The 14322-nt window shown below is 40.6% G+C and overlaps 1 protein-coding gene across 1 annotated transcript in view; it reads right to left on the bottom strand.

Annotated features, from left to right (window-relative positions):
• The window catches only part of VPS41 (VPS41 subunit of HOPS complex), a 172707-nt gene that overhangs the window by 68202 nt on the left and 90183 nt on the right, over positions 1 to 14322 (bottom strand). The window contains exons 8-9 of the mRNA XM_041774307.1: positions 5524 to 5643; positions 4198 to 4344 (exon numbers count right to left, since the gene is read on the bottom strand). Of these exons, the coding sequence (XP_041630241.1) occupies positions 4198 to 4344; positions 5524 to 5643 (267 nt within the window). The remainder of the gene's footprint in view (positions 1 to 4197; positions 4345 to 5523; positions 5644 to 14322) is intronic.

Below are 14322 nucleotides of genomic sequence, written 5' to 3'. Positions count from 1 at the left end.
ATTCAAGGACAAAGGAAGAAGGGAACCTATAATATCAGTTTAACATGTTTCCAATGACCCATTTCTGTACCTCCACTTAGGGCCTACTTCTATCATTGTCCAAATAAAGCTGTGGTAGAAGCACATAACCAAAAACACCCAGTGACTAACCTGAGCAACATTCACTTTAGGCTTGTGTTCTCACTAGATGTCAGTCATTTGCTTTACTGCTAAGTAACACTTTACATATAAGTGGTATCATGCTCCTCTTCTCTCGTTTTAAAATTTAAAAAAATCGTTTAAAATCAGTGTATAATATAATGTAATAATATGTTATAATAACACAATACATAATATATATATCATGATCCCAGAGTCCTGGGAATAATAGAAAGTAATCCATAAATAATATTAACCAGCACTTTGAGCAACTACTGAGCACCAGCCCTGAGTTAAGGGTTTTGAGAAATAGACACAGCTCTCTTCTTAGAGTATGATGCAGTGAGGACGCCACAAAAAGAAGTCCTTTCACTCAAAGGTGAGGGGAGGTACAGAAGTACAAAGCAGAGGCATCTCCTGGCAGGGGAGGAAGCCTCCTCCCAAAAAGGGAACTCATGCCAAGGCTGGACTGTTTTTCTGGCCATGCTACAACCTCTCTGAAGACCAGCACACTGGCGGTACTGACGGCTGGGCTCTCCTCTCCCCTCCTCAGTTCTGTGGTCTGAGCTCTATCCCAGTATGTGCCTCAGAGCAGTAGCAGCAGGTGCAGGTAGGTGAGAGTGAAGCACTATCCTAACTTCCCGTCCTGCATAACAACAGATCAATGATTTCAAGAGCCTCTGCACTGACAGGCAGGTTCTCACCCAGGAATGCTAATTTGCTCCATCCAACTGTCTCCTCCACTTCTCCACTTAGGTGTCTAACAGCATCTCAAGCGGACACACACAAAAACATCTCCCGACATTCCCTCTGAACATGTTCCATCAGTAATCTCTCCCATGTCAGTAAAAGGTAGCTTCATTACATTCCTTTTCCCAGCTTCTCAGGTTAAAGGAGAGTCACCATTGACTTCTTTTTCTTGTATCCCACATCAAACCATCAATACATCCTATGAAGGTCTACCCTCAAAATACATCCAGAATCTAGTCATTCCCATCAGCTCCACTAGGCTGATCTAACACACCAGGATTTTTACTGAGGTTCCTGCAGTACCCTTCTTCCCAGTCTCTCATCTTCACTGCCCCTTTGCTGTTTGGCTCCACATAGCAGAGTGATCCTTTCAAAATCCAAGTTAGATCATTTAACTAAGTCCACTGCTCAAAACCCCTCTGCTGGCTTCCCATCTCACTCACATTAAAAGCCAAAGATTACACAAAGGCCTGTGAGGCCCTACATGGTCTGCCCCTACATAACACACCCACCTCCCTCTTTCCCTCAGGTCTTCTATCCCTCTCCTCCACACCTGCTCCAGTCACCGTGGTGAGAATGGCTTTATGTCCCATAAAGACACACCAATCACACTCCTGCCTCAAGGATTTGCCCTGGCTGCTGTCCCTGCTGACACCTCTCTCCCCCGAGCTGCATGACTTCCTCCCTCCAGATCTCTGGCAAATGACACATTCTTTATGAGAGAGGTCTTCCCTGGATCGATATACATTAAATGCCACCCACCCTGACCCCTCTCCTTATTTCCCTAACTACTTCCCTCAGTATTTACCAATACCAACATGGTATAGTCACTTGTTTGTCCATCTTCCCCCTAGAACCTAAAGTTGCCCAGAAAGAATTAATCTGCTCCTTTAAGTATCTGCAACACTCCAACACTGTTGCCTGGCACATCAGTAAGTAGTTGATGGGTGAATGAAAAAAGGAAATGGTTAGCTCTAACTGCACACTCTGCTACAATCTGTGGCTGTTTCTCCCCAATAAGACTGCTCTCTGAGAGGAGAGATAATGTCCTATCTTCTCTTCCCCCGGCAGAACACGGGGTGGGGGAGTTGGGGGGGGGGTGGGATTCTCAACTGAGAGGCAGCACCCAATGTCCTGCTGCTAATTGAGCTGGAATAAGAAGAATTCCCAATAAAAAGAAACATTTGATATGAAAACTTACATATATGAGTTGGATTATGATTTGGGCACAATGAAAGCATGGTAGTTTCCCATGGCTGCTCTAACAGACTACCACACACTTGGTGGTTTAAAATAACAGAATGTGGGGCACCTGCGTGGCTCAGTCGGTTAAATGTCCACCTTTGGCTCAGGTCATGATCCCAGGGTCCTGGGATCAAACCCACATTGGGCTCCCTACTCAGAGAGGAACCTGCTTCTCCCTCTCCTCCCTCTGCTGCTCCCCCTGCTTGTGCTTTCTTGCTCTAACAAATAAATAAAATCTTAATTAAATAAAATAACAGAAATTTGTCCTTTCAAAGTTCTGAAGGCTAGAAGTCTAAAACCAGTTTCACTGAACCCAAATCAAGGTGTTGGCAGGGCTGCACACCCCCAAGAGGCTCTAGAGGATAAGCTCTCTGTAACATGATTCTTCTAGCTTCTGGCGGCTGTGGGCATTCCCTTGGGTAGGGCTTAAAGGGAGGGGTGTCAGCAAGGCAGTCCCCTTCTCCCCGCTTATGGTGCCTTCCACTTCTCTGTGGTGGTGCTCCTTCTGTAAGAATACCATAAGAATTTAAGACTGCATTTAGGGCCCACCCAGATCAAGAAGGACAATCTTCCCATCTCAAGATCCTTAACTCATGGTATGTCATGCCATACAGAGAAACATTTATGGGTTGTGGGGTTAGGACATGCTATCTCTGAGGGCCATTATTCAGCTGAAGAGAGACAGCATTTCTGGTAGCAATCAGTAAACTTATGTGTCCCTATAGCCTAATTGTCCTTGTCTTTCCCCCAAAAGAAAAGAAAATCACAACTTTAAACAACAACAAAAAGCCACTTGGGTCATTTAAGGAATTAAAAAAAAAAAAATCAAGAACATGAATTTATTGGATGAGTAGCCACAAATACAGGATAAGGAGACTAGAGAATCACTTTTAGTTTTGTTTTTTTTTAATCCTAGACTATTGGGCACACCTCTTCTGCTACTCTAAATGTGAATCAGGCTATGTTCATTTCATGCATGAAGATAAGAAAGAAAGAACTTGAATCATACAAACCTAAGGGTCACGAGGACCTTACTTCAAGTTAACAATGCTTGTTTTGCTTAATAAGAAGCACTGCACTAACAATTTTTATGCTTTCCTTTTCCAGAGAAGAGTACATTTCAAATAACCATGTCTCTTTCAAGAGTTTTCTAGAATTTCATGGAACAATGACAACTGAGGTTTATGAAGCCCTTGCAATATGTCAGATTCTATGCTCAGCTATTTGTACACATTACCTCATTTAATTCTCCCCAAAGCTCACACAGGTGTTCAATCAGTGCTCCATTTGTGGATGAGAGTACGGCTTAGGCTCACTCAGGAAGTATGTGAAGTTGGAACTGATCCCAAACCTGTCTAACTTTAAAGCCTGAGTTAGCTGGGATACTTTCTTACACTATTCTTAGCTAATTTTTTGTTTGTTTAGATTAAATTATGTATTTTTAAAGGGAAGCCAACAACTTTGGGTTCTGAAATATGTAATACAAGGCAAACACTGGCACGCGAAAAATAAATGTGAATGAGCTTTGTAGAATGGCTAAATTTCATTTACTCAGGCACACAAAGGGCAGATAGTTGTATGCCAGAGAACAGCCCCTAATTTTATCAATAATACGTCTGGGCCTCTGCTCCATCCAATTATGACCAAGCAAGCGGGATGATTTAGCTTTAGAGTTCTTTTTCTACCATCAATGCTAATGAAGAAACTAAGGGGAATGGAAAGAACAATAAAGAATGGAAAACCTGGCAAACCAACGAAACCAACCACAGGTTCCATAAATAGCTAAGGCCAACGGGTGACAGGAAATTTAAAGATGATCACAAATGGCAGCACCACTGTGAACAAGGAAGAGTTCACAATTTGTTCTGCATGGCAAGGAAAAGAAAGACTATCTCCAAATTGATGCATATGAGAGGATCTGAGCATAAATGAATAGGACATGACGATAATATTCAGGGGAAAATATTTTGGTTCCAAGAAGCCATTCAAGAACTCATATTCTTCTGGACCATTCTCAGTGGATCTATAACACCACAGACTTATTATAAAGACAAGCAAAACCACCTTGACAGAAGTCCCCCAGCCAATAATCAGCGTCACGCTGTCCTTCCAGCAGAGGCTGCAGGGATACATATCTGGACGAAGACTTATATCATCCCGGGGCACATTGGTGATTCTCTGCTTTGAGGTGATGTCAAAAATCTTCACACCCTGGAAAATACAATAGCATTAAGCGTCCTCTCCTCAGGAGAAGGAAAGGAAAGGAAAAATTTATTAACAGCCACTGCCATACACCACCAATAACTAGCACTGCAAAATATTGACAGTGTTTATTGAGCACGGCTGGGAGCCATGCAAAAAAAAAAAAAAAAAAAAATGCTCCTACTCCACAAACCCTGTGAGAACCCACAACAAAAGAAAACCTCTACCCTTCTTCCTGGACAAAAGAGAGTTTATTAGCAGACAGCATCGGTGGCTCAAATACAACACAAATGTGAAATGGACAGATATCAAGCACCGCCATTTCCAAAATGACAGACAAGTAACATTTCTAATTATATTGTTCCACTATAGAAATGTGGAGTTTTTTGTTTTGTTTTGTTTTGTTTTTTTAGAAAAGCTTTGAATCTGACAAACCACTATGTGTAAAGAAAACCATACCTGACATTTTAAAGCATTGAAATGGAAACATCAAGCAAGCAGCTAACTAAAAATAAATCAACAGGTCACAGGTTTGTTTACCTTTAACTGTGACCTGGGAGAAGTTTGAAAAGTCCTGAATAGCAAAGTAGGTTCTGGGAGAAGTCTACCACTTAAAACTGAACAGAACGAATTTACGAAATTATATCCTGAAATCCCAAAAGATATGCCAGATGTCAAAAGCTAATTTTTAAACTTTCTACTCACCCTATCTCATATTGAGTAAAAACTTTAAATAGGAGGCAACACCAAAAATTACAATCTACTTTTTAAAGGCGGGCTTCTTTTTCACCTGTGATTGTACTGGGAGTAAAACGAGATCGGCTATTCCTGTTCTTGTTCCATAGTGGCTGTTACTTGCCCTTGGCTAACAGGCAAATGGTATTTTCAACACCACATTCCCAATGCAATCCTTCAATTATTAAGATGCCTTTTCATTTTCTTGGCTATTCTCCATGCCTCAGGTTTCTTACTCCAAAACAAAGCCCAGCATATGTTGGGAATTACTCTATTATGAAAGCCAAAGGCAATCTAATCTCTTTAACCTTCCAGGTACAAGGGCGTTTCCACTTGTATGTCTTAGAAAAGACCACCGCAGTCAGTGGCATCCTCCCCTTTGTCACAGCTCTCTCAAGGTGGCCACTTTTCTGGTTCTGAAGAAGAATCAGGAAGATGAAGACGTGCTTTTACCATATTATTGGCCCAAGCAATCAGATGGCCTCTCCACTTCACACTCCTTATGTTCCCTTCCCCTTCGTGCAAAACAGAAGACTTCCATCTGCTCATCCAAGATCGTTCAAATAGCAGCAACTAGGGACAAATATAAAAGATTTTTTAAAACTAAGAAGCATATATTAGATTTCTTTTTTCTTTTTTTTTTTTTTTTTTTTTGCCGTTCCACTGAATGATGTTACTACAAAGTCAAGCCACAAGATGGCACCAAAATACCAAAATTCATGGAGAAAATACAGATTAGTCAGTTCGTGTCACAGAAAGTTCTTCAAGTGATTGCCCAGAAATTAATTTATTTTGTAACTTGGGAAATCAAAATCTCATAATTTTTTCCTTGAAAGTAAAATACTAGTCATGGTTTAAACTGCAATAGTCAGAGAGCAACCTGTTTTTCATTTAACCCACAAAAAATAATTTAACAATGATGCCTGAAGAGTAATTCATCTCATAAAATAAGACAAACTTGCTTTAGGATTAAACTTCTTTAAATAGTTTATAGTTAGCTAGGGTCTTTATTTTAAAAGAAAGAATCTATAATAAAAAATCTGCTGGGGTCCACCTGGCTGGCTTAGTCAGTGGAGCATGAGACTCCTGACCTGGGGGTTGTAAGTTCTAGCCCCACACTGGATGTAAGAGATTGCTTAAAATAAAATCTTAAAAAAAAAAAATTCCGCCATATAAATTTTATTACTAAATTTAACTGGTTAAAATATCTAGGACTGGTGAAAATGTAGTTCTAGTATTTCATGCATAATTGACACAGTATTTTTTCTTGATATATCCAATTTAAATCCCTTAAGACATTTATACAATATAACATATATAATTTATATAATATATAATTTACAATATATAACTTCAGACATGCAATCCTGAAATATATGTTTACCTCTTAAAAGCAATGCTGATGATACATTCCATCACAGATTTTTAAAAATTCCAATCTTTAGAGTAAATTTCAGTTTATCTTAAGCATAGTCTGTGTCCCTTCCCACCTCTAAAGGGGAAAGATCGGTAACAAGAGAAAGAGAATAAATTCATATTTTATTTATATTTCTTACAGATCTTTCTAAATACTTAGGCTCCTTCAGTCAAAAGGGGCACACACACAGACAACACACCAAAACTGTAAAATGAAGTGTCCATCTTCACAAATGCACTGAGGATGGTCACTTTAAAATGACATAAATGTCTGAAGCTCTCTATTATCCATGTAAAAGAAAGGTGGCCTCACATAGTCCATAATGGAGAGGGCTTTTACTGACCATATAGGATCCTGTCTTCCCATCAGACAAATACAAGATATCCTCTTTGCTCTCGAAGCTCTTCCCACTCATCTCATCCTTTCTCAGTCCAGGTTCTAAGTAAGAAATCACTACTACCATGCCTCCCTGCTCCCAGTTCAAGACCCAGAGATCTGTCCTCTGTCTGTGATTCTCCCTCTCCCTGGGCCATGATGCAAAAAACACAGTCAAGAAGGTCACTGAAGGTGTTCAGTATTTTGTAACTGGGTAAGTGAAATCTGAGGAAGGAGAAGAAAGCCTGAGAATATAGCCTTCTGCTGTACACATTCCACGAAAGATGGGTAACTAAAAACAATTATATTAAACATGAGGAATTGGTAAGATGATGTCTATCTTCCCACCTGTGGTGGATCAGATGGGAAAGGATTTTAAGAAGTGGGCTGTGCCCCCAGAGTGCCCCATAATGACCTGCTAGAAGGAGTGACTGGCTGGATAGCAAGGAGGAAAGTGTGGTGTGGCACGGCATCAGATTCCTCTCCCTCTGATCCCACCTAGGGGTGACCGATGCTGCATGAAAGGGGAACAATCCGCACCTGTGCAAAGAAAATTAAATATGACCCAAATTTTAAATTAAGACAACTACTGAACATGACCGAAAGAAAGCCTCAGTGAAGGCCAAGATTTAACTCCCTACAGGAAAAAGCCCATCTGGGAAGGAGCTGGTAGGGTAGGTACTAGCATGCCAAAACATCTTCTGCTCAGTGTAATGGTGTGGAGGTAAGGGGAATCAGGGGGAAAACTGCGCTCAGGGACACACAGGCCATGGTCAGCATTGTTAGTGTCATGGGAGTAGCCACTCCCGCTGTCATTCGGCCACACAGCTTGGGAGGAGAAAACAAATGTGCTGGCAATGGGGTGGGGGCCCACCAGTGGCGGCTGTGCACCACAAGAGGTGGGCAGCATTCGCACAAACTTTAAAGTGCCTCAGTGATTACAGAAAGCAGGCTTTTAACACGTACATCACTTTCCTGCTGCATCAATGATTATACTCTTTGGAAGCTGTTTCCCCAACAGACAATTGTGTTCCAATCCAGGCACGAAGGAGAACATAAAACTTCCTTCTCCTATCATGTCCAGAATAAAAGATTTGGACAAGTTCTCACAAAATCTATGACACATTTGCAGCAACGACAACTGTGAATACTGAATATAGACTTCTCCCAGTAAATATGAACAAGAAAAGATACCAGCAATATGGAAAAACTCAGTATTTGAAAACAACAGTGCTTATAAGAGACATCTCCCTTATTCCCTATCTCACTCCTAACTCCACATGAATGAGATCATCCATCAAGCAGACAAGAACTTTAAAAATAATTCTTCTGTTCTTAGGTGACAACAAAATCAAGCAAATTCACACCAAAGGATAAGAAACACAAAGTAAAGTTGAAATTAAAATAATATATACTCTATATGGAGTAGGAAAGGAAATCATACTGTGACCAGAGCACTTTTGAAAACGAGAACACAAATGCTGCAAATCTAAACTTCAGGGGATGTGGTTGAAGTTGTAAACAAGGGAGTCTACAGCTCTAAAAGAAAAGGAACAAAAACAAATGTGCATGCACTAGCTACATGACAAAAACAAAAATACTTTATTGAGATATAACAGGAGAGCTACAGAAATGTGAAGATATATTATCTTCCTGGATATTAAGACTCAAAATTCTCACTGAAGAGCCTTAGTTTTAGTAGTTAATCTGCGATTTTGATGGAAGTACACTGAAAATCCCAAAGGAATTATTTATAGAACTTCCAAAATGTTATCAATTCATTCTGAAGATATGTGAGAATAATAGGAATTTTTTTTAATTAAGCAATCAGGTGGAAGGATGAGCGTTTGCTAAAATTAGCACATAAAACAGTATAGCAGTGGTCCTAGAAATGAGACAAAGTAAAAAGAAAAGAAAGAACTGACAAAGTTGAGTCAAAATGAAGAAGAATAGGGGATCCCTGGGTGGCGCAGCGGTTTGGCGCCTGCCTTTGGCTCAGGGTGCGATCTTGGAGACCCGGGATCGAATCCCATGTCGGGCTCCCGGTGCATGGAGCCTGCTTCTCCCTCTGCCTATGTCTCTGCCTCTCTCTCTCTCTCTCTCTCTCTCTCTCTGTATGACTACATTAAAAAAAAAAAAATGAAGAAGAATGAACTGGGGGTTGGGGCGGGGTGCATATGCTCAGAGAACCAGGTGCCCTTAACTCACTCCCTTTCTGGAAAATCCTTTAGCAGTGGGGGAATCAAAGTTTTGCAAATAACCCCAGAAGTCCACACCTAGATATTTATGCTCAGAAATTATCAGAAAAGTGAGTAAAGAAGTATGTAAAGTCATTTATAACAGCTGGGAAATGATCAAGTAAAATGTGGCAGAGCTACATCACCAAAGACTACGCATCCATTTACACATGACTATACACATATCTTTATTAATGTCAAAAAGATGTTCAGGGCCCATTAAATAAAAAAGCAGATCACAAAACAATATTAAATATGATAACCTTTAAACAAAATATGTGTACCCATATATAAAAATCTGATGGATACATTACAAAGTAATCATAATTAAGTCTAGAGAGAGGTGATAGGAGACTTATTTTTATTTCACTAATTAATCTGCATGGAACATGTGAATTATTTTTGTGTTAATATGTAGAGGGCTGAAAATCCATTCTCCGATTATGATAATCAGGATAATTTAAGGCAATAGTTGAAACAAAACAAAACAGTATCAACGATTCAATGAAACCTAGAGAAAGAAGGAATGTTTGAATCACAGTGAATATGTATTAGAATTTACTCACATAAACTGTAGCTACTTTTTAAATAAAACATTAACTTTAGAAAACTGTTAATGAAGTCTTGTTGCAATTCCAACCAATACCCAAACGCATTCCAGTTGAGCCCTTCTGTTGGGGTCAGTGTGCTGTGGCTTACAGCAGGAAGCTGAGGCAGGCTGGACAGGCCTCCCTTTGTCTCCTGCTCCAGCTCCAAGGAAACCTCCAGCAGAGGGCAGGAAGAAGAGGAGGGAGAGAATTCTGAATTCAGCTGGTCTAATGGTTGAGTCTGACTTTCCAGATTTCTCTTACAATAAACCTTGTGCACCCTGCTCTGACATGGAATCAAAGAAACTTCTTCCGTAATATTTTTATAGTACAGACGGTGCACGTCATTCTGTGCAACTGATGAGCGCTCAAGAAAAAGGTAGGGGGAGGCTAACATCCTCCTTTCTGTAAAGGAAAACAAATCTCAACTAATTTGCATCACAAATTTAGACATGATTCATGTTATTATCTGATGTTTCTCAAATAGCAGTAGTTTCAATCAATTTTACCTTCATATATTGTGGATGAAAAAAGAAGAAATGCTCTGTAAACAAATGGCCTCTGGGGAAGATCTTCGTTTAGAATTCTTTTATAAGTCCTCCTATTTTTTTGGCTCTGATACATTTTAGGGTCATGCTGGTCCTATCATGGGGTAAGGAATACTACAGTTTATATTGTTCAGTGGGAATCATGTATTTACTTTTCATCTCCCCCACACACGGCAAATGCATCAGGGAAAGAAACCACATCTACTTTGCTAGACGCACAGGGCGCAATAAACATTAGATACCGAGTAGGCTTCCCTGACCCTAGCAGTTTCATTCTTTCTCTTTCCTTGTCTACTCACACAATTTGTTTGCTGCAGGATGAGCTGCATCATACCCCAAACCTTCCATTTACTCAGCCTTTCATTAGTGATGTCCCTAAGCAATTTTGGACACACTGGCATCTTAATGACGTGAGGCATCCTACGCCTCAAATGTTGGTTCAGTTCCCTTTGCTCGGTGGCAGAGGATATAACTTGTACACAACCTATCACAAATTTGGGAAGGACTTCTAAGGTTCACCTCCCTCTATTCAGTTTAGCTGACTACAGTTCCTTCATTTCCGGGATGCCACCCGGCCTCTTGTTTGGTCTGAACCGTGTCTGTGCGCTGCTGAGATGCTCCACCATCACCACCATGCCCTCTTCTCCTGCTTGTCTAGCCCTGGCCTGCTTCTCTCTCTCTATGTCACCTCCCCTGGCCCCTGAAGCACTTATTTCTGCCTTCCCTCTCCACTACACTTTCTTCCTTACTCACGAGTCCTACTTTCCAATCCATACATAGCAGAAAACCTTAAATGGACCAGTAATCATGGAAGCATTCCCATGACTGTCCTTTGAGACTCTTTAAATTCGAGGAGGCAGCACAGGGGGGAGGATTTGATTTACAGCATTCTGTGGGACCCATGGTTGTTTCACACAGGAGGGAAAAGGACCACAAAATCCACTCTCCATCTGCTTTTTTGATCCTCATCTATGGGAATTTCAAGCCGAAACACCCCGTCTGGCAGGAATGCCAAGGAAAGTTCTGCTTCAGTGACTTAAGAAAAGATAAGCTGCTTTTCTTACAAAGAGTCTACATTAATTTAACTACAGCAAAACTATCTGCCTGTATTTCACTGACATTTAATAAAATCTATTTCTTTCTTCTAGTCATAAAACTGCCTAGAGACCTACTGAGCATGAATGTTCTACAAAGCATTTTAGAGGGTAACTCATTGCGTGAGCTACCTTTAAAAGCAGCTGGTTAATTTATTTGGTTCATCTTCCACATCCCATAATATTGAATTGTCATTATCACAATACTGAGAGCAATTTAAACTCAATGGGAGCTAAGTACATAGAAAGGAAAAACTGTTTCCAAGAGGTCTATTTTTTGTTGGAGAAAATATTCTAGGGCTTTATTTCCCATAAATCCACATTCTGGCAGTCAGCACTCTTGGTACTTATATTTCAATAGGAGCCCTCACATCCTCAGCAATATACTTTATTCTCCTATGTTTTGTGCTGATAAATCTATCTAGTACTTTGCTACACTACAGAGTGGTAAGGATGCACATCCCAGAATCTCCCATACATGGGGCGTGACTCCTATCGTGCTGTAATAAAGCCACCGATTCTGGCAACATAACACCTGTCATTACCTATCCTCCACTCTTCCCTGATGGAGGAAAGGGAGTATGATTGGCCCCTTTTTAATCATCTTGTGATCTTTCAAGTATATAAATCACCTGAGTCCTTTAGGTTTCCTAAACACCAGTGGCATTGCTTGCTCTGAGGCAGACAAGGGTGCAGGGAAGAGTGGGCAGTGGGGAAAGCCCATAGGTGCGTCCTGGAAAGCAGGTGCATTACTGCAGGAAGGACTGAGGGGCTTAGAGAAAACAGACTCCATAAAGATAAGATATCAGATTACAGAAGATGCTGGAGCTCAAGGGAAAAAGAGAAATACAGAAATAAAAGGAAAAACCCAGCAAGTTAGAACACGCCCAAGTAGACTGTCTTAGTAGAAATGGAGAAATGGCAAAATGATGTGCAGGACCTGTCCTGGAAGGATTTAAAAATCCAAAGTTGGAAAAGATTTGAAATGAAATTTAAAAAGTCAAGAAAGCAGGCAGCCTGGGTGGCTCAGCGGTTTAGCGCTGCCTTCAGCCCCGGGCGTGACCCCAGGGTCCTGGGATTGAGTCCCATGTCAGACTCCCTGCATGGAGCCTGCTTCTGCCTCTGCCTGTGTCTCTGCCTCTCTCTGTGTCTCTCATAAATAAATTAATTAAAAATCTTAAAAATAAATAATAAGTCAAGAAAACAAGAGAGACAAAATTAGCACAGAGAAGATCTGGGATGGGTTTGGCTGCTGACGACAGACAGGAGTCCTGGATTTGGATAGAGGTCAGGGTGACCAAGAGGGGAACAACTGGTGCCTGTGTATGGCTTCCTGCTTTGGCCCAGGACCAGAGTTTTAAAACACACAGCTTTCCCAGACTCCATCAAGAAGGAACATAAAGCACATAGGAAGAGAAAGAGCATTTCCCAGATAGAGTATTGCTTAAATTCAGGGGTGATGTGCTGGACGAATTATAATCCTTCAATCTCCTTTCCCTTAAAGTAATTTAACATGTTTAAAAGAGGTTAAATAATGGCCCCAAACTGCTATGACGGGAAATCTCTGTACACAGATTTCCAGAGCCTGACAGACCACTTGCTTCTGAGTGATGTTTGAGTAAACGCCATGCCAATGCAACACAGGTTTTGGACAAGCCCTTGAAGTTAACCAATCCCGTGAAAACTAGGTAGACAGAACACCACTTTGGAATTTAAGAAACACCCTACCAACACAAGGAATTTAAGAAACACCCTACCAAGCTACAGGTTCAATGAGAACAGAAGAAGCTAAACGCTAAAGGTACCACACAGGAGCAGTTTCCTTTACATTAAAATACTGGTGATGACAGATAGACATAGATCTGTGTACCCATCTATATGGGTTTAGCATTAAATGTGGCCACATGTGCGGTAGGCTCCTATTTAAGCCAGCAATCTGCAATGTCTGCATATGCATACGCTCTTTAAGATTACATCTGCTGGGCTGGGTTTAAGGTTGGACCCCTTTAGCAGCAGCAAAACACAAAAGTCATCCACTGGGTGATTAAACTTGAATTAATGGTCTGTGTGATGCACAATGATCTCTGATTTTAACTATGCATAATCTCAGTTACAGAATACTGGAGGGACATCTTCGCATGGTGGGGATTATGGAAAAGAAATAAAGAAACTGCCAAGTCTTGAGTAGCAGAAAAAGTCACCTCAACACACAGGTTTATGTATTTGAACAAGTATTTCACTCAATTCAAAGTAAAGCAGAAGAGGAAAATATAAAGATCAGGCCACCATCTACAGAAGAAACCAAGTCAACTGAACTTGCCTTTAACAGGGCACACTGGTCTGTCCTTGACAGCCTCTGTGCATGTGGCAGAGCTGATGGTTTGAGGGCAGATTCACATCTCTGTAGGAGCTTATATGTGTCCTGTTTTTACAGGCTTCAGTGTCTACTCTACAGTCTCATTATGACTTCTATATAATGTCTCCCTGGGAACAAGAATAATTATTCCAGATTTAGCCAAAATTGGAGAAAAGGCTGCAGGCTATTCAGTAAGCAGCAATAATTTGTGCTCAAACTGACAATAAATATCAAATGGACAGTCTTCATTGTCCTGGGTTCTATGGTAATATTAAAAGGTGCCCCAAGCAAAGAATATAGTCAGACAAATCACAAAGGAAGATATATAAGTGGCCAGTAAATTAAAATGTTCGAAATTGCTAATAATTTAAAGAAGTTACAAAATAGAACAACGGACTATCTTTCTTTGTATATCAAATTTGGCAAAGAATATGTGGTGAACAGGTAGTTTCATACATGGCTGGAGTAAATTGGTATGTTTTCTCAAATGCAACTTACGTGGTGGTATGCATCTAGAGCCTAAAAAATAATCATGATCTCTCCACTCAGTAATCCCAATCCTGAAAATTAGCTCTGGAAAAAAAATTAAAAAGCATAGTGCAAGTTCATGCCCAATGGTTTCTAGCTTCATGACACCA

This window comes from Vulpes lagopus, chromosome 11 (assembly GCF_018345385.1).
Source record: "Vulpes lagopus strain Blue_001 chromosome 11, ASM1834538v1, whole genome shotgun sequence".
Classification (NCBI taxonomy): Eukaryota; Metazoa; Chordata; class Mammalia; order Carnivora; family Canidae; genus Vulpes; species Vulpes lagopus.
Note: the sequence above shows the minus strand (reverse complement) of the source record. Positions and strands in the feature narration are given on the sequence as shown.